The 23,919-nt window shown below is 43.5% G+C and overlaps 1 protein-coding gene across 1 annotated transcript in view; it reads right to left on the bottom strand.

The window, feature by feature from the left end:
- The window catches only part of MYO1D (myosin ID), a 271,271-nt gene that overhangs the window by 74,082 nt on the left and 173,270 nt on the right, over positions 1–23,919 (bottom strand). The window contains exon 21 of the mRNA XM_059669519.1: positions 7,123–7,277. Coding sequence (XP_059525502.1) covers positions 7,123–7,277 — 155 coding nt within the window. The remainder of the gene's footprint in view (positions 1–7,122; positions 7,278–23,919) is intronic.

The raw sequence follows: 23,919 nt of genomic DNA, 5'->3' as shown, positions 1-23,919 counted from the left end.
GAATCAGAAACCAGTTTCAAAGAGGCCCTAGAGTTAGCCAAGAACGATGGGTTTGGTTCTGGTCAGGGCACATGCCCGGGTTTCGGGCTCAATCCCCAGTGGGGGGCATGCAGGAGACAGCCAATCAATGGTTCTCTCTCATCATTGATGTTCTATTTCTCTCTCCCTTCCTCTCCGAAATCAATTAAAAAAAATGCTTAGGTTTACAAAACAGAGCAAACAGTTGGCAGAAATTGTATATAAGAATGTAGCAGAATATGGCTTCTGTAAAACAAGTTACTCGGTAAAAAATATTTCCCTTTGCCCTGGTTGGTGTGGCTCAGTTGGTTGGGCACTGCCCCATGCATTGAAAGGTTGCCAGTTCAATTCCCAGTCAGGGCACATGCCTGGGTTTCAGGCTCACTCCCAGTAGGGGGTGTGCTGGAGGCAGCAGATGGATGTTTCACTCTCACATCAAGTTTCTCTCTCCTTCTCACTCTCTCCTTTCCTCTCTCTAACAAAATCAATGGAAAATATCCTCAGGTGAGGATTAAACAAACAAACAAACAAAAAAAACCAACAAAAACAACAACAGTGCTTAGAATGAGCGATGGATCTTTCTGGGACAAGCAGAGGTGGTGGACAGAATCTTGGTCCTATATAATTTTATCTGTCAAGTCTCATATAATTTCTAATCTCCACCCCTCCTTTTCTCTGAAACTCAGCCCATTCACTCCTCACGCCCGCAAAACAGGCATGTGCCCAGACCAGAAATTGAACTGTGACCTCCTGGTTCATAGGTTGATGGTCAACTGCTGAGCCATGCTGGCCAGGCCCAACAGACATTCTTTTTTTTTTTTTTTTTCATTTAAAAAAATATATTTTATTGTTTTACAGAGAGGAAGGGAGAGGGATAGAGAGTTAGAAACATCGATGAGAGAGAAACATCCATCAGCTGCCTCCTGCACACCCCCTACTGGGGATGTGCCTGCAACCAAGGTACATGCCCTTGACCGGAATCGAACCTGGGACTCTTCAGTCCACAGGCTGACGCTCTAGCCACTGAGCCAAACTGGTCAGGGCCCGACAGATATTCTTAAACTCTTTTCATATCAGCTCTATTTTCTGCTATATCAACTGTGTCATTTCCACACTTTAAGGTTGATTTATATTCTTTAATATCTTTACTTACTTTATGCAAATCAGTGAACTTTTTAATTTCTCAACCAGCCCCTCTTCATCTCGGTCTGTCATGTGATCGATCTTTGGTATTCTCCTATGCTGTCTTGAATTTTATTTAGAATGCAGACAGCTTCTACAATGTGGATTTCCTGTGATAGTCCCTTTCAGAAACAGGCTTTACTTTTCCTTTTAAGTCTACAGCCTGCACCTTTCTCACTGCTACTTTTTTTCTTTCTAGGCCTCATAACTAAGGAGACGTCTCTTCAGTCCTGGGGTTCTCGCACAAAAGGGGCGCGTGGATTCTTCTGGGTTTCTTCTTACAACCCACCTCTTTGCAGTTAGAATCCATTTCTCAGCTTTCAACCTGGCTCATGAGCACAGCCTCTAGTTGTGGTTTTGAAGCCTTTTACTTATTATGGAGCTGCTGATCTGAGAAGTCCCTACATCTTGCTTCCTTGTCAGCTTAATGACAAAGAGAGTCTGGAATTATTTATAGTTCTTTAGTTGTTGTTTTTTTAAAAAAGGAAATGAAAAACTGCAACCCCTAGCATACAACATACCCATGGCTCTTCAAGTCTATAGCTCTTGTAGCAGCTGATTTAATATCTTAAAATACCTATTCACTTCTGTCCCTAGATGTATTACATCAACACAAGACGAGGTATTCATAAAGGGGAGGAAACTGTAAGAGTTCTTTCATGCAGAAGAAGGACTGAGTTACTACTATCTTTTGGGGGGCAAGATGCACATTATCGGTGGGGAAGGACTAGAAGTATTCCACGGCCAGTGGGCACCATCGGCTGGCTTTGGTATTCAACCATTGTCCACTGAGAGCTTTCCAAGTGCCCGGCACTGACCTGCACACTATGGAAACTACAGTGAACAACAGAAATAAAGTCCTTGCTAAGATGGGGCTTATATTCTAGTTGGAACATATGTGATACAGAAACAAATAGGTAAGGGTGCAGCGTCAGATGGAGCTGAGAGACATGTGGGAAAAGGGAGCAGGGCAGAGGGCAGGGAGTGCTGGCTGGGAACTGCTATGCTCTACAGGACATTTAGGGACGGCCTGATGAGGTGACCTGTGAGCAGAGGCGAAGGACGTCCTCTCAGCGGACCTCTTTCTGTGTGCCAAGAACTACAGACTTGGAGAGCCATGGGTCTGTTGTATGCTAGGGGGGACCTCTGCTTCCATCTCTATGAAAAGTTGGCACCTCTTTCTGTGTTTTCATGTGTACCTCTACCGGGAGGCAGAGGAGGGTGAACTGCTGTCACCATAAATCAGATGCCTTCAATAATTACAATTTTAGCCCAGCCGGTGTGGCTCAGTGGTTGAGCATTGATCTACGAACCAGAAGATCATGGTTTGATTCCTGATCAGGGCACATGCCCGGGTTGTGGCCTTGATCCCCAGTGAGGGGTGTGCAGGAGGCAGCTGATCAATGATTCTCTCTCATCATTGATGTTTCTCTCTCTCTGCTTCCCCCTTCCTCTCTGAAATCAATAAAAATATATTTTTTAAAAAAAGAAAAAAATTATAATTTTAAATGGTCCAAATACCCCATTAAGGAGATGGATCATAATTTAATGAACCAAACCTCTACCGTTGGCTGCCTACATTATTTTCAGCCTATCCTTATTTTACTTCTATATTTTCAGCTGGAATTTAAACTATGATTAGTAGCCAGGCATTCAAGGAGAGCAGTTTGGGACTACAGATCGAGGGCTGTGGAAACCTGCATTCAGGGTCAGGGACAGAGGAGCGGAGACCCACATGGCAGCGGCAGGAAGGGGGAGAGAGCAGCGGTGCTGGGGGGGGCGGGGGGTGGATGGGGAGGGGGCAGGAGCAGAGGCCTTTGGGAGGTGCCTCCCTCCTCTGCTTCCTCCACCGCTGGCCAGGAAACCTCTTCTCCCCTGACCTCTGTATTCTCCCGGCTGCAACCAATGGCCGGTGTATCGGTCTGCGTCTACCCGTGAGTTAAAAAGAACATTAGCAAAATATAACAGAGAAACAGGTCAAGCGTTCAGTTAAACTCAGTAACGGGGCTCCTTTCACTAAGCGGATATTCAGGAAACTGCCTACGAAAAACAAGAAGCAGATGGCACTGACTTCTGGCTTTCCTCCACAGACACAGAACAGGAAAAATAAGTCCCAATGCCCGAGACGGGGGCTATGCTGAGGTTTCCAGCATCCAGACAGGCAAATGCCTGGGCAGCTGCAGAAGGCAGATGGGCCCTTTGACAGCCGAATATCGCAGTTTCTGGTGACTCCCTCGTTAGGGCAGCCAGTGTCACCCCATCTGGTTGCTAATGGGCAGGAAAGCTCATTACCAGCAGGTAGTCACTGCTGGGATGCGATACAAGAGTCAAGTCAGCCATTTCAGAACCTCTGCAAAGCACAGTGGCCCGGCAAACCGCTGGCCCGACCACCCCGGGAAGGAAACCCGCTCGGCTCCGCGTGCCCTGTACAATGGGACCATACAGACGAGTGATATTCCAGGAGGCTTTACTTGGCTTTATATCAAGGTATTCGAATGCCATGCGACGGATCATTCAGTTAGAAAGCGCTTTTGTTCTCTGCTGCTTTTCTAAACAGGAAAGGAAAATAACCACGACTTTAAAGCCATCAATAATATGCCGCAAAACTAGCTGCCATTTGTTTATTGTTAAAATGAAAAAAAATTTCGATAAGTAACATATATTTACTGCAAAACACTTACAGTGAAAAATAAATAAATCTCCCTCCTACTTCTTTGTCCGACACCCCATCTCCCCAATCTCTCTCCAGAGACAAACATTGTTACCCATTTCATGCATATTTTTCCAGAAATAATGTATAATATACACAATCATATGTGTGTCCCAAAATATGTATACACACTTTTAATAATTATAAAGGCAGTGTTTATTAAAATACATTTCATTTTCAAAATGTAATAGAATCAGTTGTTAAAGTGTATATATATATTTTTGGCACTATATATACTCACTCTATATGTGTGTATGTGTGTGTGTGTGTGTATGGGTATGTGTGTGTGTATACGTACACACACAAGTACATACCCTTATTGTTATATTTAAAACAAAGAGAGGCATATCAAAGGCTCTGAGAATTACTGCAGTAAAGAAACCTATTTAACTTCATTAACATATCCTAAATGTGTTTACTTATAAGGAGTATTAAATTTTATCAAATAGTATTTTTGGGTTTTTTTGAGAACTATTATATATGAATAGATTAATACACCTTTCTAATGGATAGCCACCCTTATATTCTTAGAATACAGCCTCACTGGTCGTGATACATTTTTCTTTTAAAAAACTCTTAGATCCAATTTTTGGGCATTTTATTTAGGATAAAAAAAAAATCTCTGCACTGACATGAGATTGGACTACAATTTTCTTTTCTTTATTATCTTTACCTGTTTTGGATATAGTGTTGTGCTGGTCTAAACTTGTTTTCAAACTTTTTACTTCTTCTCTTCTCTCTGAAACTTGGCAGAAATTTTGCGCATAGACTTTATGTCCTAATCCTTGTCCTTTATAATTTTTCAAGACAATGACTCCTTTTCACATCTAGTCTATCAATAGCATGTTTTATTTTGAGCCCTTTCCTCATAACTTCTAACTAGAGAAGTTCTCGGAATGTACTTTAAGGAAATTATCTGAAAGATAAAGGATTGATCTGAAATTAAATCCCTCTCTCCTTTGGATTTCCATAATTAACCCACAGATAAATATGATTCTGTGCCACCTCCTAATGCTTGTAAAACACAATCTGTTTCTCGAAGTCAAACCAATGACATGATAGTTGACAATAAAGGAAAGTAGAAAAAAAATTAAATTAACCTTTCCTCAAGAAGAAGTCAATAGCAAGCTGATGACTCTAACTCTCAGTCAAAATGCCAAGCCTGAATTTTCTGGGGGCAGGAAGGAGGGTTTTGATCTCTTATTGGTATTTGACCTCTTAATTCATAGGTCAAAAATCTATTTATATAAAAGGCTAATATGCAAAGTGTCCCCTCGGGAGTTCAATCACTCACTATGACCACCAGGGGGCGGCGTGGAACATGGTGGGCAACCAGTGGTGGTGGCAGGGCCTGAGGGAGCGAGGGAAGGAAGAGGCAGGGAGGCGGGAAACCTGATCAGCCTTGATCGCCAGCCAGGCCTAGAGAACCTACCTGTGCACAAAACTATATATAAAAAAAAAAATCAAACAACTCAACAACCTTTTCTTACTTCCATTTATAACTTTTAAAGACACTCAAAAATCTTACATATACAGGGTGGGGCAAAAGTAGGTTAACAGTAATGAGTACAGAGTTTATTCTTGCATTATTTATTTATTATTATTGTATTATTTTCTAAATGAACAACTGTAAACCTGCTTTTGCCCCCCCTGTATTAAAGATTTGAGGGAATGCAACTAGAGATACATTTGAGAATTCATATGCTGGGGAAAGGAAGCAATGATGGATTCAAGGACCAGATTCACATGTAACATGTAGAGGCATGTACCAGGGGTTGGAATTTGCTAAACAAGATCCAGATTGAGCAAAAAGACTTCAATTCCCCAGGAAAAACTACTTATTAGTACAGGCATCCAAATTAAAATCCCTTTAATTGTCCATCTTTTGCCATAATGAAATATTAGGAGGAAAATGAGCCTGCTTATTTGAGTTATAAATTTTATTGTAGAGATGCCTTCTCCATCCTAAACTCTTCAGTATTCCCCTTAGCTTTATGACTATTTGGTAGATGAAAGGGAGTTTTTCAAAGGTCCATATGTTTATTATTATTTTTTGATATTTCCTTATTTAGATTCTTATTTCCCCCCCAGATAATCATTGAATGTTATTTTAGTCATAGCATTAAGAAGCATTTAACTGTATAAGATACTTAAAGATCTACTTTGATCTAGAATACAAGGTTTAATGACATAAAAGAAATGGTCTTTGCAGCCCACTTCTAAAATTATACTCCATACATTTACCAATGAAAGTTAATACAGCAGAATTAGACGTGTGGACATCGGATTGTAAATATGCCTTTGTTTAGACAAAGAAGTCATGTCTAAACGTAAGAATGAACAATACTCATAAGGAATACTCGGTTCCTTCTGACAACTCAGGAAACGTCTTTTAGGAGGAAAAGGAACGGGACATTGGGCTCATGTCTCAGTTGCCGAGCTTTGAGGAACGGCCTCCCAGCATCAGTGTGGTGGGGAGGTAGAGACAGTCTGCCACCGCGGGAAGAACACCTGACTTTGGAGTTAGCGAAGCACCCACCCTAAATACCCCATAGCCTCCTCTGGGAAGAAACACGCCTCTAAAACAACTCCAATAAAGAACCAGACAACACCACTCCCTGATTAAAATTACCACTTCACTGGTCCCCATCACCCTCAGGATCGGCTCCCTGTTTATATTTCTCAACACACACACACACACACACACACACACACACACACCCAGATACATCGACGTTTTACTATGAAGTTCTCAGAAGATGCCATGTCCCATCACAACGCCACGTTTCTGTCGAGGTTACTGCCTCTCTCAGGGATTCCTTCAGTTGTGATGGACCTACATGTCCCTCTAAACCTACCTTCTACTTGGTTTATACTCACAGTAGACACATTTGGGATAAGCGAGAAGGCGTGACAAAAAGTCATTTTTCTATCTTTTTGATTTAATTACATTTGGATTGGCAGTGACGGAATCACCGTTAGGGAACCCTCTCGTTGTTGGTAAAGCCGGAGGATGGAAAAGTAAAGGTCATTCTTAGTCTTGAAACTAAGCCTGGATGCTCATTTTGCCTTCTGGGAAACAGGTGATTTAAGTGGTCTTTATGAAGGAAAAGAGCTCAATACACTAAAATTGGCACACGAGTTCAGTGAGAATCATGATTAAAGAGTTCACATATTTGAAACTTGTCGTAGTTACAAAAATCAAACGTTACCTCTTGAAATGATTCACCAGGACTCCAACAAGTTCTCCGATTCGGTTCTCGTGGGTTGGCTGTTTGCTGAAGAGGCAGACAATGAGGTCCTTGTTGTCTTTCGTATGGAACACCACAAGCTGGTCCTTTCCATTGGAGACACTCAGGCCCGTCAACTGCGAAGAGACAAATAAGGAAAACGATTAGGATGGTTCTCAAAGGAACACATTTAAAATACATCTTGTAATTTAATAATACATTTTTTGGTCAGCATCCCGGATGACTTTAATTTTTGTCAAGTTTCATGGAACAAGCAGATGGAAGGCAATAATAAAGAATGAAAGTTAATAAAATTGAAAACAGAAAAACAATCAAAAAAATCAATGAAACAAAGAGCTGATCCTTTCAAAAGGTCAATAAAATTGCTAAACCTCTAGTCTGAAAGAATAAAAGGGAGAAGGTCTAATTACCAATATGAGGAATGAAAGAGGGGATGAATATCACTACAGACCACCTAAACCAAGTAATTCTTTGAAAGCCACAAACTACCAAGACTCACCCCAAAAGAAGTAGATAACCTGAATACTGCTATATCTATTAAAGGAGTAAAATTTATAGTTAAAGATCTTTGGAAAAAGAAAATTCCAGGTTCAGATGTTCCCACTGGTGAATTCAACCAAATGTTTAAAGAAGAAATAACACCGATTCTCCATATCTCTTTTTAAAAACAGGAGGGGAGGGAACGCTTCCTAATAATCTATGAGGCCTGCACTGTCCTGGTTCCAAAAACAGACAAAGGCAGTAACAAGAAAACCATAAACCGATATCCGATATCCTTCCTGAACATGGAGGTAAGAATGGCCAATAAAATATTAGCAAATCGAATCCAATAATGCACGGAAACAATAACCCCTGACCATGTGGCGTTGATCTAAGAAATGCAAAGCTAGTGCAGTATTTAAAAATCATTCAATGTAATCCACCATAGCAACGGGATAAAAAAGAAAGCCACATGATCCTATCAATCAATGCATAAAAAGCACGTTACAAGTCAACATCCATTTGTGATAAAAATCTCACAGCAAACTGGATTAGAAGAAGATTTAGACCAGTGGTCGGCAAACCGGCTCGAGAGCCACATGCGGCTCTTTGGCCCCTTGAGTGTGGCTCTTCCACAAAATACCACGTGCGATTGAAACTTCGTGGCCCATGCGCAGAAGTCTATGCATTGGAATGCTATTCAGCGGTAACAAGGAATGAACTAATGATATACATGATTGATATCAATAACATGGATATGTTTCAAAGGCATTTTGCTGAGCCAAGCAGTCAGTCTCACAAGGTTACTGCAGGACTCTGCTTAAGTGATGGTGTCTGGAAGACAGAACTCTAAGGATGGAAAACAGATCAGTAGTTGTCACGGTGTGGGATCGGGGGAGTCAGATACATGGGTTTTGGGGGTGATGGATGACTCTGCATCCTGACTGTGGTGGCTGTTACACAAATCTATGCATGTGTCAAGACCCATAAACCTGTATACCATCACCACTACCAAAAGCCAACCTTATTTATTACGTGTAAGTATAAAAAACATAGATCCCTGATTGTTTGACTCCTAGATATTCTATTTTGGTCAGCAAAGCAAAAACCAGAGTGATTTCTCATTCTGTGGTTTGTTCTTCAATTGCAGAAAATACCAAAGTGCCACCTCCTGGCCGCCACAGGTGCTGTCAGCTTTGTTTGGCAATCAGCACTGTCAGGGGACCCACTGGGGGCAATGCAGAGGGCCAGGCTGCCGCGGAAGGGGGAGGCTGGGGTACCTTAAGAGGCTGAAGGTATAGCCCCTGATCCAGGGGGATTCATAACCCAGTGGAAAGACGAATATCAAACAACGTTAACAGTTCACACATTTGGAAGGCCACTGAGTTCCAAGCCCACACTTTACAGATAAGGAAACTGAGGCGCAATGAGGTTAGCTGATAAGCTGTATAAGTAAGTATTCCTAAACACCAAGTGAATACATTTTCATAGGAGGTGAGCTTTTTGATTGTTTTTAGAGAATGCCAGGGTTAGTGCTTAATGGAAAGAAGAGAAAATATTCAAGGAGTTAGAAGTCAGTGCACAAATCTGTGTAGATCCTGGGCTTTCTGAGGCCACTGGCAAGAGAATTAATCAATCTTCCTGCCACTTAGATGTATCCCATCCAGCTGATTTTTAGGTGATTAAATTAAAAGTATAATTTTCATTTTAAAAAACATTTTTATGTCGGTGGTGCTTCACTCTCATTTGATTATCATATACAAAATTCAAAATTGAATTTATGTGGCACTCCGCTGGAGAGCTTGATTAAAGTTTAATAAAATGAGAATTCTAACAGTAGTAGCCCTGCCAGCATGTCCCAGGAGCATCAGCTGCAGGGGTTCAAGGACAGTCAGCAGTGAACGCCAAGGGCATCCAGAGAGAGGGTCCCCGCCGAGGTGCTGTCTGGGCCAGCGGGGAGGAGCTGCTGACTCTTATCCCAGCCACCCTCCCACCTCGGAGTGTGGACTTCCCTATGCCAGCCTGTCTGGGTGGCTTTATACTGCTGTCCATGGGAATTCTTCATGTGTTGGCTCAGGCCAGAGGAAAAAACAGCACCTCATATATCCTGCTACACAAATAAAGATGAAGCCCCTGCCATCACCAAGGCAGGACAAACAGCATCTACAATGTCTCCTTTTGTTCTGGGAGACAGGATGGAAAGTGGGGAAAAGTAGTGGAGTAGGAATGACCTGGATTAAAAAAATGTTTTTATTGGTTTCAGAGAGAGGAAGGGAGAGGGAGAGAGACACAGAAACATCAAAGATGAGAATCACTGATTGGCTGCCTCCTGTACACACCTCGCTGGGGATCAAGCCTGCCACCGCGGCATGGTCCCTGACTGGGAATCGAACCCTGAGCTCTTGGTTCATAGGTCAACGCTCAACCACTGAGCCACACCAGCTGGGCATAACCTGGATGTTAACCCCAATTCAGCCAGGTGATCCTGAATGAGTCATTTAACTTCCTGGGCACCTCTCTCCTTTTCTGCAAAATAAAGATCACACCAGATGCCCGGTCTACCTTAGAAAAGTGTGGTAAGGATCAAAAAGCAGCAACTCAGGGTATAAAAAGGTAAATAAGCAAAACCCCTCTGCTTTACGGGTTTTTACACTCAAATCTAAAAGAGGATGTGATAGCAATATCTGAAAACTTCATGCTTGCACCATGGGAAGGGGAGATATTGTGTGGAAATACACTGGTTAGGGAAGGGGTCACTTCCTCAGTTATCTCTGAGCAGCCACAACACGCAAATATTTCTCTGAACAGAAGTGAAACTCCTTATCAAGGCTTTTACCAATTAATCGCCTTATTTCTCACAATCTGCGGGCTCTCGATGCTATGATAAATCCAAGACTACTTCCTCTTTGGCCTTGAAGATTTGGGACTCTCTGAGGATAACTTTGACCTCAACACTCAGAGCTTCCTCAGTCAGGAGGACACATCAGTGAACACAACTGGGCCGTTCGGAAGCAAGAGGCCACTCTAGGATTCGGAGCAGATGCCCTCCTCTGCCATGGAGTAAGTGCAAGAAAGCAGAGAGAACCAGAAAAGAAAATCCCGACTTTGCATTCTCATCTATGAAATAAGGGTGAAACAGACCAATATTAGGAGGTGAAGTAATTCTGAAACATAAACATGACAAATTGACAATACAATGGAAGCAGTAAGGGACAGAATAGATACTGCAGAAAATCAAAGAAGAGTTGAATGAAATTTCTCAATGTCAAAGATTTGAGTCTTTAGATAGGAGCCACAGGTACCAGCCCAATTTAATTAACAGAGAATCACATGGACATGTAGCCCAGAGAAAGTTTCGAGTTTCTAGAATACAGGGAAAGAAATCTTCAAGTATCTAGGCATAGAAAGTGAGTTATCTACAAAGGAAAATAACATTCAGGTTTAAATACTTTTTAAAAAAGGCGCTCCTTCTCTCTGAAAATGTAGGAAGGTATAGGAAGAAGAGAGGAAAAAACATTAATTTTGTCATTATTCATAGGAGGATGTAAGTAAATCTGATTTATTCTTGGTATTAAGAGAGATCAGTTTAAACATTTAATAGTAACCATTAGAATTAAAAAGAATGTATAAGTTTATAATATTTAGTAAAAAGGAAATAGATAAAACGTGACCGCCCTGCCTGTGTGGCTCAGTGGTTGAGTGTGGACCATGCATCAAGAGGTCACCGGTTCAACTCCCATTCAGGGCACATGCTCAGGTTGCAGGCTCTATCCCCAGTAGGGAGCATGCAGGAGGCAGCCAATCAATGTTTCTCTCTCACTGATGTTTCTTTCCCTTCCTCTCTCTCTCAAATCAATAAAAGCATATTTTAAAAAACTTGATCAACATTGCAACTCGAAAAAAGAAAGGAAATAGCAAGGAATAATTAAAAAACATTTACATAACATTATTAAATTGAAGAAAAAAATCATCAGTTTCTGTAAGAAGTGCAAAAGGGATACAATTGCTTTATTGGATAAAGAAGGTTCACAGATTAGGTCAAAAGCAAAATTTAACTATACGCTGTTAAAGATGCATCTGAAACAAGAAGACACAGCAGATAAAAAATGAAAGGACAAAGATGTACCAGAAAGAAAGTTGGGGTGGGAATAATAAAGTAAAATCCAAGGCAAAAACCACATGACAGACTAACAGTGAAATAAAACATATTACACAAAATATGGGCCATGAGCAGTCAGCAAAAAATTGTCTGAAAGCCAGGATACTGACTTTATTATACACAAGCACCTAGTTAGGAGACTAGTACTATTGATTGATATTATTCAGGTCAATGAAAGTAACTGTAATGAACGGACTAAAGGGCTAAGTTTACATCTTTGATTGACAAGAGCTTTCAACTCTCTATTTTAACAGCTGCGTAAAAGCAACGTGGTAAAACTCTTTAACAAGTTTCCAAGCTAAGCCATCTCAACTGCACCGAACAAATATCATCTCCACACTGAACTTCCACTTCTTCTGAATATTCCACACCCTGACAGGGATTAAGGGCACCAACAAGCAGGAAATTTACAACCTAGATAACGTTCTCATCACAAATGAACGTCGCACTTTACAAAATCACATATAAACTCCTTTGGAGAGGAAGCTTCTTTTTTTTTATATATATTTTATTGATTTTTTACAGAGAGGAAGGGAGAGGGATAGAGAGTCAGAAACATCGACGAGAGAGAAACATCAATCAGCTGCCTCCTGCACACCCCCCACTGGGGATATGCCCGCAACCAAGGTACATGCTCTTGACTGGAATCGAACCCGGGACCCTTCAGTCCGCAGGCCGACGCTCTATCCACTGAACCAAACCGGTCAGAGCGAGGAAGCTTCTTAATTCAAATGCTGGTTCCTAATAGTCAAGTTATTTTACAAAGCTAATTGTTTTACTATTCGAATTGCGTTTTATATTAATCCATTTTAAATTTCCTTTTCTCTCTCTCTTAAAATACCAACCTAATTAAGTTGCTTTCCCAATTGGTCTTCCAATTGAAATTTTTTTTGCCCTTTGTTGCAAGTACCTGATTTGTGGCATGCAAGTTTGTTTTCTTCTACTTTAGATTAAATTTGCCAAATTCCTTACGAGAAAGGTGGTTAGAACCTACCAGTTCATGGGTATCAGCCCAATGGTGAATTGTTTTCTTTTTTCGAAAAAAACAAACAAACAAAAAAAAACCAAACAAACCCCAAAAAACAAACAAAAAAACCATTCCAGACAGGCAGGCCTATTGGAGGTCTCTCTCCAAAAATACCTGGCGGTTTGATTTCATGGGTTTGTCTTCTTGCAACCTGGAATTCAGGGATTTCACGCAAAGTTGAACTTTAATTCCAGAAATACGGCTCTGAGGAAATAGCTCAAGAAATCACTTCAACGAGTTTTAATACCAAGCCATCCAGTGGCACTGAGCGAAGTCTCCTCTGAGTCGCCCCGCACTTTACGCTTTCATATATTGCAACTATCAATATGTCTGCCTGTAAGAGGCTGACTCCCTTTTAATTACACCTTCATATTTACTGTTGTGGGCTTGGGGGACAGATCATCAGATCCATCGCAAGGATGCATGAAGCAAGACAAACGGCCCAACAGGGCGCTCCTTTAGAAGGAGCGTGCAGAATTTAGTGTATAAACCTCGCCATCTCTATTTGGACGATTCAGAAGATATAAAATACCCCCCCATTTATGTCCTACTTATCACCTACGGTTGACTTCGCCAATGGCTATCAACTCTGGCTGCGTCACAGAATCACTGGGGACGCTCTGATTTATTTGGTCTGGGATCTGTACTTTTAAAAAGTTCCCCAAGTGATTCTATTCGCACACAACCACTGATTTAGATAAAACTACCAAATAACTGGGTCCTAACAGTTAGATTATTATTTTACAAAGCTAATTGTTTTACTAATTGAACTGCATTTTATATTATCCAATTAAAATTTATTTTTTCCCCCTCTCTCTTAAAATACCAAACTAATTAAGTTGCTTTCCTAATTGGTCTTTCAATTGAATTTTTTTAAACCATACAAATGAATAATCCTCTCAATGTAAAAAGATTATTCACTCAATTTCTAAGTTTCCTTCCCTTACCCTATGTTTGTCAACAACCTGAATACGTGCACGCTAATGCCTCTCTCTTTGAGGGAGCATGAGCGATCTTTGATTGTAACCGGGTCATTTTGGGTATTGTGTTATCAGACTCTGGATCCAGTGAAAATTGTCCATTTTTGCAGGTTCCTAATACACATGGATCAGTAGGGGAAGGGGCAGCAATGCTTTACTGCTGGTGGGAAGCACCTGGGAACCACCAAGAGGGGGTGGAAGCCTAAGCTCCTCCCTCAGCCTCCCCTGATGTTGTTCAGCGGAGAGGGGGCACCTCCCTTCCCTGGGGTGGGGCCAGGAAGTCCAGGCTCCCCTGTGGGCCTTCTGACACCACCCCGCGGGGCCTGGGAGGGGTGCCTCTTTATTCCTGGGTAAGGAATAAAGGTCTAGGCCAGTGGTCGGCAAACTCATTAGTCAACAGAGCCAAATATCAACAGTACAATGATTAAAATTTCTTTTGAGAGCCAAATTTTTTAAACTTAAACTATATAGGTAGGTACATGGTTATTAACTTAATTAGGGTCCTCCTAAGGCTTAGGAAGAGCCACACTCAAGGGGCCAAAGAGCCGCATGTGGCTCGCGAGCCGCAGTTTGCCGACCACTGGTCTAGGCTCTCCTGGTGAGAGGTCTAGGCTCTCCACTAGGCCCTAGCTGACTGCAATTGGGGGGCCGGCAATTTCCCCCCCCTTGGTGTTTTTCTGGAGAAGAGGATTTACTGACAAAAAGGTTTCTGTTCTGCGAGGCTGCCCATTTCCTGGTCCTTTGGCAAGCGAGAGCGAGCTTTTCTTGCCTGTGTCTCTTGGTGTTTCTGTGTCGGGGCTTTGCCAGCTCCCAGTCCAGGGTATGGAGGAGGCCAAAGGAAACCTAGGGAGCTTCCGGGCATATTGCTTCATGGGCGTGCCCTGGGGTCCCTAGCTGTCCACCTTCTCTCCACCTGTCAGTCTTCCTACATAACACAGTGTGTTTCATACTGTAACATCCATTGTTTTTAGCTACCTTTAGGGAGAAGGAAAGGGAGAAATGCATCCATCCCGTCTTGTCCAGAACAGCACGTTCCCACTCTCCCTTCCAGATGACGTGTGCAAATGGTTAAGGAAAGCAGCTTTCCCCTTAGGGAGCTCCCAGGACAGCCGAGGAGCCAGGAGGCACACACCACAGGAGTGGACGACGCAAGCCGCCTTGTGTGGGGAGAAGGGGCTGCAAGTTTCCCTCTTTAAAATACTGATGACTCTCACCCTAGCTGGTATGGCTCAATAGATAGAGCCCCTTTTATGTGGACTGAAAGGTCCCGGGTTCAGTTCCAGTCAGGGGCACATGCCCAGGTTGCGGGCTTGATCCCCAGTGGGGGGCGTCCAGGAGGCAGCCGATCGGTGATTTTCTCTCATCATTGATGTTTCTGTTTCTCTATCCCTCTCCCTTTCTCTCTGAAATCAATAAAAATATATTAAAAAAATAAAATACTGACGACTCTCAAATGTGAATGTCAGGCTTAGACCTTTCTCTGGGCCTCCAGACGGGTAGACAGACAGGGGCCCCCTGGAGCGCCCATGGGACCACCCCTCTGGCCAAATGAAACTCACCTCCTTGCCCTCCACACTCTCTGTCTCAGGGCCCTATTTCAATGAAGGGCCACCAGTTACACTGTCTTCCAAGCCCAAAGAGTTCTCTTCAATCCCCCACTCACCCATCCTCAACTGGGCGGCAGCACAGGGCAGGCAGGGCACAGGCTCTGGGCCACCCTGCCTGGGCCCAAATCTGGGCACTGCCACTCCATGCCCGTGGGTAAACCTGATCTGTGCTCTGTGCATCAGATTCTTCACTGTAAATGGGATTAATATTACCCACCTCCTAGGGAAGATGAAAACATCTACATAAATGCATGTAGAACATGAAACTAGTGCCTGGCGCATAGAAAATCTTTTTGAAAAGTTAACTTTAAGAGTAATGCAATACGGCTTGACTCTTTTATCTCTGGTGTTATTGTTTCCATTGAGATGATTCTGAGACCCCCTGAAATGGTATTTATTTCACCAGCCTCTTCCCACTTCTGGCCATACTTTGTAATGCTGTCAGAATTAGCTTCCTAAGAAATAAACCTCACCATGCCACCTAAAATCTGTTGGTCTGGCCCAGTCAGTGGGGCTCAGTGGTTGAGTGTCAACCCATGACATGAACCAAGAGGTCCCCAGTTCGATTCCCAGTCAGAGCACATGCCCGGGTTTTGGGCTTGATCTCCAGTAAGGGGTGTGCGGGAGGCAGCCGATCCATCGATGTTTCTCTCTCTCTCTATTCCTTCCCCTTCCCCTCTCTCTCTAAAAAATCAGTAAAAACATATTTAAAAAAAATTCTGTATTGCCCAAAACAGCAATTCACACATCCCTTTAAGAACCTGAAAAAAGGCTACAGGTGCCCAAGCGTAGAAAAATGCACCAGTGTTTGCCTGGACACATGAACCCCTGAAACTCTTCCTCAGTAGACTCACCTGGGGAGCTATAAAACATGCTGATGCTTAGGCCTACCTGCAGAGATTTGATTTCATGGGCCTGGGGTGTGGCCTGGGTATCAGAATAAAAAAACACACAAAACACCCCAGGCTAGTCCAATGTGCAGCCAAGGTTTGAGGGCCTATGAGTTAGAAGCTACTAACATTTTTGACGTGGGTTTTAAAAGTGGAAACTAAATCGTATCAAATTCAAATCTCCAAAGAATCCAGTTAGCAGGGAAAGCAGCACATTTTCCCTGGCCCGCCTGAGACTGCGGTACCTTTTCCTACCTGTTCCTCCTCGGAGACGAAGGGCTGCAATTAAGAGAGAAACAGCTGTGCAAATGGAAGAACAATGTGGCAGCTGTCTTCAAGAGGCTGCTTTCCCCCTTTCTCCGACAGAAATGAAGCACATTTCTGTTTTCTTTTTCCTTTTCTGGATCCCAAGGGACCATGCTGGAGAGCCCTTGACCTGCGGGGCGTGACCAGGACAGAAGCTAGTCTTGATGAGGCAGCTTCCTACAGGTCCCAGGGCCCACAGGCCACTTGTTCTCAAAAGGTTAAGATGAAATATTTTAGAAAGCAATTATTATGCTCAGAAAGACTTACGCAAATAAACGAAGGGAACGGGAGAGCGAAAAAGAGTGTTTTGTAGGCAACTCAGCTAGAAGGCTCCCTTGGGCTCTGGTGTGCAAAAAACCTGCCCTGGAGTCCTGCCCCAGTAGCTAACATCTGAGAACTGGTTTCTTCACGGATAAAAGGATCTTTAACTTCCTGCACAGGATTCTTATAAAGATGGAGCGATCGTCTCGTTAAGCCACCTAAAGCCTGGTATTGGGCATGCGACAAATACTACTCAGGTTATTTTCCCCCTCCTCTTAAGATAGGATTTGACTCGTATGTGCTGCTTGTCATGGAAGGGAGGCAGCAGTAGGAGGTCACCGCCAGGGCTGTGGTTCGCAGGGCTCCATTCCCTGTGAGCTTTGTAGCCTTGGGCGGATGCTGTATCTTTCTGAGGGACAGTTTCCTCTTGAGAGAGAGGTGCCTGTAATGTGCGCCCACGTGGCCGCCACAGGCCTGTGCTATGAGGCCTGTGGGCAGAGACTGTGGGGTGCACGCACTATTCTATCGCTACTGTGGGCAAACGCACAGCGTGCCATAGGTGCTCAAAAGTGTTTACTGCATAAAAGGGGCTCTGTCTTGGCTTAGTGACATCTCTTTCTGCACACCCAGAGATCTTTTTTTTTTTTTTTCGTGGTGGGGGGAGCTTAATCCTCACCTGAGGATATTTTTTCCATTGATTTTTAGAGAGTGGAAGGGAGGGGGAGACAGAGAAATATTGATGAGATAGAGACACATGGATGGGTTGCCTCTCTCTCTCTCTCTCTCTCTCTCTCTCTCTCTCTCTCTCTCTCTCTCTCTCACACACACACACACACACACACACACACACACACACACACCAACCACGGCCAGGGATTGAGCCTGCAACTGAGGTTCTTGCCCTTGACCGGAATTGAACCTGGGACCCTTCAGTCTGCAGGCCGATGCTCTATTTACTGCGCCAAACTGGCCAGGGCCGCAAAGGTCTTTTTATGTCCATGCCTCCATTTAGGGCTTTGTTTTGAAAGCACCTTGTTTCTAGGAAATCTGACCTCTGGATAAATACGGTGGTGTCATACTAATTTTCTTATACCTCAGCTTTTAAAAAGGCTTTGTGTTTCTTTAACAAGATAGCTTCTTAAAGGGGTCATAAATTGGCTCTAACACTTGTTCCTTTCAGACACTGGTTTGGTACAGCTTTTACATTTATAATTGAATTTCCAAGTACAGTACGGATGAAAATGGACTCTACCTCCTGCCGGGAAGTGCTGACTTCTGACATTATAAATCAGTTTGCCTAGTACTGTTTAACATAAACTGTGGTCTCTAACTGGTATGACAAAAGGCATTTCCTTCTACACACATGTCAGGAAAACAATCAATCACTTAGCTCTGGGATTCTCACTTCTTTCTCTCTTACTGAGAGAGAGAGAGAGAGAGAGAGAGAGAGAGAGAGAGAGAGAGAGAGAGAGAGAGAGAGAGGGAACGAACAAGAAAAAGAGAAAGAGATCATGGCTAGACATTTTTCTTAGAAGTATTTAAACCCACATGGATCACTCAAATCCAATAATGAAATCGAACGCTAAATAAAAAATTAGAAGGATAGTGGGAAGATTGACTCATTGCCAAAGCCATCAGAGCAAGAAGAGATTCTTAAAAAATTAAACTAAAACCTTAACATCTGCATCTTTAAAAATCATAGAGTCGGCACTTTCCCCCCTCAGAACAGGGGCTTCCGAATATCTAACATTGGTAAGTGGCTCTCTTTGTTCTAACAGGCAAACATATGAACGTTTGCACCAGGTGTTCAAAACAACACAGCTTCCGGGACCTGCTGAGGATCAATTAGGAAGGTAAATTTATCACCTAAGCAAATAAATAAATAAACCCGAGTGTCACTCGGCGTCTGACATTAGGGGTTATCTCCTTTCCATTAAAGAGGACTAATAAATACAGTTTAAAGGCTCCAGGGAGGAGGGAGGGGAGAGGGCTGGGCACACCAGCTCAGGCAGGCAGTGCCAGACATCAGCTGACTGCTGCCCCCGAGATTACCATGGAAACACCTTCTCCTGCGATTGGGCCATGAGGGTAGGGTGCCTTAGAAATGGTGATGGGGAGCAGAGCTGGGGATTTCAGTAGGGTTTTTCAGTAGGGTTCACCCCTGGACACATTACAAGGGAAATCCATCTTCCAAACGAAGCACTATCTTTCTAGCAAGTCACGTCAGAGAGAGTAATAAAGCCTGAAGCCCGGCATAATTACAGTCCATTCACTGCTACAACACAGTCACATGGGTTCAGATAAGCGTCTCTGTTCTCTCCCCAGCTTGCCTGGTGTTCTCCACAGAACGGAAGGATGTGTTTGTGTAATTAACTGGCGGCTTCCTTGGCCATTGAGCCCGGACTGATAAAAAAGGGACTATATCGAACAGCATTCCTGGGCAGAGCCAACCCATCGGGCACAGCTCTCCAACAAAAGGGGAAGGCGGGTTCCGGCTGAGGTCAGGTTAAATGCTTCAGTTTATGCCATTTCACTCGGAACCAGTGAACAGATTTCATGTTTACGCAAATTAAACTCAATCTTGGCAACCAGCTCCCCGGGTGCTGGCTGGGGTGAGCCCGTGTCCACACGGCTCCCGTGGCAGAAACGCACGGATTCAAGCAGTGTGCACTGGCCGCGGGGTGCGACCTTCCTCGCCAATCTACCGTGATCTCCAGGGTGATTCCCAGAGTCAAAGGGGCGGCGACCCCAGTTTTGGATACAATATTGCTAGATGCGTGTTTTCCTGCCTGCCTTTGTTCTCCATATCAAGCCGAAGCAACCACAGTCTCCCTCCCAGCTCCGCAAATCCTTCCAATTCTTATCCCACTAGCCCCTAAAGGTAAACATTTTGACGTTTCTGGACAACTGCATTGGAATTAATGCTTTAATCTGATATCACAGCTCACACATATAATGTAGACAGTGACTCAGGGGGACGACACTAACGACAATGACACAGATTCCAGCCGGCAGAAGCCCTACCCATAACCAGGCAGTATTTGCACATAGGAAGTCTCTCTGTGGCTAATAAGGGGCCACCTATAACCCGAATGCTTCATTCTCAGGTTGTTGTTGACAATTATCTGACTAGACCATCTGCAAGAACAATGTTGACTGAAAATACTCTCCAAAACCCAGCGTGACTTCCCATTTTTATCTTTCCTGTGAAGAGTGACTGGAATCATTGTTCAATGATACACTGATAGAATACTTTTGCTAATGGGAGCGGGGGGAAAGGTGCCCAGTTTTTCTTTTAGTTATATTTTGCTTAGTTTTACAGAAAGATCAGCCTTTATCTCCTGAGCACAAAAGCCAGGCGCTGACAGAGTGTGGAGAGCTATGCTTTTAGTTAAAGATGAACTGCAATACCAGCGGGTGCTGAGTTATACAGTTTAGGGTCATAGAAAAATACATGCCGCCACCATACACCTGTCAGAACGGCTACATTTTTACAAAAACTGAGAATACCAGTAACGATGAGGATGTGGAGCAACAGGAACTCTCATTAGCTGCTGGTGGGAGTGCAAAATGGCACGGTCTCTTGGGCAGACGATTTGGCAGTTCTTATAAAGCCAAACTTAGTGTGAGCTCACAACCTAGCAATTTTGCTCATAGCTACATACCCAAATGATTTGAAAACGTGTGTCCATACAAAAACCTGCATGCGAATGCTTATAGCTGCTTTATTCAGAATTGCCAAACACTGGGAGCAACCAAGACGTCCTTCAATAGGCAGATGGACAGACCACGGTATATCCACACAACCGAGTATTACTCAGTGAAGAAAAAGAAACGAGGCATCAAGTCATGGAAAGACACGAAAGAACCTCAAATACCTATTGCTAAGTGACAGAAGCCAGTCTGCAAAGGCCATATGCTGTGGAAGTACAATTATATGACATCCTAGAAAACGCACAACTAGAGAGAGTAACATGCTCAGTGGTGGTCACGAGTCCAGGCGCGAGAGAATGGTTGTAGAAATTTTTAAGAACTATCATAGGCAGCCTTTCTTCTCTAGCTACCTCAGGACCGACTATCATTATGGATGACTACAGGGGCCAGGGATTGAACCTGCAACTCAGGCACATGCCCTGGACCAGGAATGGAACCTGTAACCCTTTGGTCCATGGGCCGATGCTCTAGCCACTCAGTGCAACACTGTTTAGGGATGAATTTTGTTTTTTAAAAACAGGTGAACAAAGGACATTCTTTGACCAACTGAGGAAATGTGAGTTGTGTTAGGTATTAAATATTATGGAAATAATAATTTTTTAGGTGTGAAAAGAGTACCGTGGCAATGAAGGAGAATGCCCTATTCTTAGGAGAATGCACACAGGGCCATTTTAGTGGCAAAGTGTCATGAGAGAGAGAAAACAAATATGGCAAAAAAACACCCCAAACACTTATAAGCTGCAGGGACAGGAGTAGCAGTGAACTCCGAGGGGGTAGGAAGTTCCCCAGGCAGGAAAGACACCTCTATCAAAGAGTCCCTTCATTCCTTCGCTTTCTCACTGAAGTAGAAACCATTCTTCTAAAGCCGACAACCTGCGGGTTTTTTGTAAGTGAGGAATGGGTTGTGTGTGTTTCTACTACACAAGGTCTAGAATAAAGCATATCATCGATTTTAGAATTTTTAACGTTTGGCATGGAGGAGACCAAGGAGTATGGCAGTGGTTCTCAACCTTCTGGCCCTTTAAATACAGTTCCTCATGTTGCGACTTCATAACTGTAATGTTGCTACTGTTATGAATCGTAATGCAAATATCTGATATGCAGGATGGTCTTAGGCGACCCCTGTATAAGGGTTGTTCGACTGCCAAAGGGGTCGCGACCCACAGGTTGAGAACCGCTGGTGTATGGTTACTGCTCCTGTAGAGTAACAAATGACAAGCAGAGACCTTTCAACATGGGATTAGCAAATGGCGGCCTGTGGGCTGAGTGTCGCCCCAGACACAATTTGTTTGGCTTGCATGCCTTTTAATAATCAGGGGATTTTACAGGAAATACAGACGTCAGCTTTTTCTAGGTGAGTCAAAGATCTGGCATACTGGACGCTGGAACGGCCACAACGATGATAGTTGCACGCACATACATGCACCATAAGTTGCTACACATGTAGCACGTTTTAAGTCCTGCTTGAGAGAGACTGGGCTTCTGGCAATTGGAAGGGGGGTAGGTGGGCAGACTCCAAGGACCCCAGGATGCCTGATGAACTTGGCCTATTTGAAGCTCTTTTCTCCCATTGATCCTTTCCCCACTGGGAAAACCTAATGACCCACCCCAGTACTCAGCATGATTTGTGACCCAGGTCCAAATGGGACTTGGGACTAAGGACAATAGTCAAAAACTGCAGAGGGAAGAGATCAATTGTACTCAAAAGGAACTGTACTAATTGCCCATGCTATATATGGTATACTAGGAAAAGTCAGGGAAGGCTATGCATAGAATTGCAAGTACTTGACAAGGAACTAAAATACCAATTTGGCTCATGCAGAATTGGTTGCTATGGTGAGGCCTGATCTGAGACACTGTGTTCAATATGTTAGTGTAGGACGAACTCTAATGGGGTGCTGGGCTGGCTGATTTAGACCTGAGCCTAGTGTCGACCCATGCTGCAAAGAAAAGTAACTGACAGTAAAAAGACAGGGAGAGAGAGAGAGAGAGAGAGAGAGAGGCAGAGACGGAGAGAATGGCCGAAACTTCGGCTGCCTAAGCCTTCATGCTGCTGAGGGCCGCAGGGTAACACAGTCCCTGAGAACGGCTCTGAAGCCGGGTGGTGGTGTGTCCTGGGTCTCCCTCAGGCTCCTCCCCCTTACTGCCACCTGTAACCTTACAGGAACCACAGCGGAGGGTTCCCTATGACCGTTTATGGTCATCATCTGTTCCTGGAAGCCAAGGAGAAGCAGAGCACGAGAAGAGAGGAGCGGGGCACGCTTAGCTCTCTGCTTCTATCGATTACACTTATTTCTGAAAACTTTCCAATCTGCTTCTGAAACATGGTGCTCTCACAGTTCTTTTCTTTCCTAGAATAATCCATAACCAGATGGAACTGAAGAAACATGAGAGCTTGTTTAGCACATTAAGAGAGAGTTGGGCCTGGCCGGCGGGGCTCAGTGGTTGAGCGTTGACCTATGAACCAGGAGATCACGGTTCAATTCCCATTCAGGACACATGCCCGGGTTGCAGGCTTGATCCCGTGTGGGGCGTGCAGGAGGCAGACAATCAATGATTATCTCTCTCTGTCCTTCTCCCTTTCCCTCTGAAATCAATAAAAATATATTTTTAAAAAAGCGTTGAGAAAATGGAGGGCCATAGAGAAGAGATTTCCTTTTTATTTCATTCCCATCAGCGATTCTCTCTTTCTCACCATGTAATGGATGGATGTTCTTGAATAATCTGCCCCCTTCCTCCCTCTAGACCAGTGGTTCTCAACCTTCCTAATGCCGCGACCCTTCAATATAGTTCCTCATGTTGTGGTGACCCCCAACCATAAAATTATCTTTGTTGCTACTTCATAACTGTAATTTTGCTACTGTTTTGAATCGTAATGTAAATATCTGATATGCAGGATGTATTTTCATTGTTACAAATTGAACATAATTAAAGCATAGTGATTAATCACAAAAACAATATGTAATTATATATGTTTTCTGATGGTCTTAGGCGACCCCTGTGAAAGGGTGATTCGACCCCCAGAGGGGTCGCGACCCACAGGTTGTGAACCGCTGCTCTAGACTCATAATTTCAGCCTCCAGCTGTACACACATCTGCTTTTAAATTTTTATAGTAAGTGCTGAATTCTTCCCCTCCCTACAATACGAGACCTTCGACTACCTATGAAATGCATACCTGTGAGTTTCACGACACCTGAAACTCAACATGGTTAACATGAAAATCGTTCTCCTTCACCTCCTCTCAGCGGCTTCATCACTATGATCAGCATTATCATTTCTAAGGGTTCCCTGTCTTAAACTGTGCTTTTAATTTCAAAATATTTCAATCATAC

Source organism: Myotis daubentonii, chromosome 16 (genome assembly GCF_963259705.1).
Source record: "Myotis daubentonii chromosome 16, mMyoDau2.1, whole genome shotgun sequence".
In the NCBI taxonomy this organism is placed as follows: Eukaryota; Metazoa; Chordata; class Mammalia; order Chiroptera; family Vespertilionidae; genus Myotis; species Myotis daubentonii.
The sequence above is the reverse complement of the archived record's forward strand: the minus strand, read 5'-3'. Positions and strand labels throughout refer to the sequence as shown.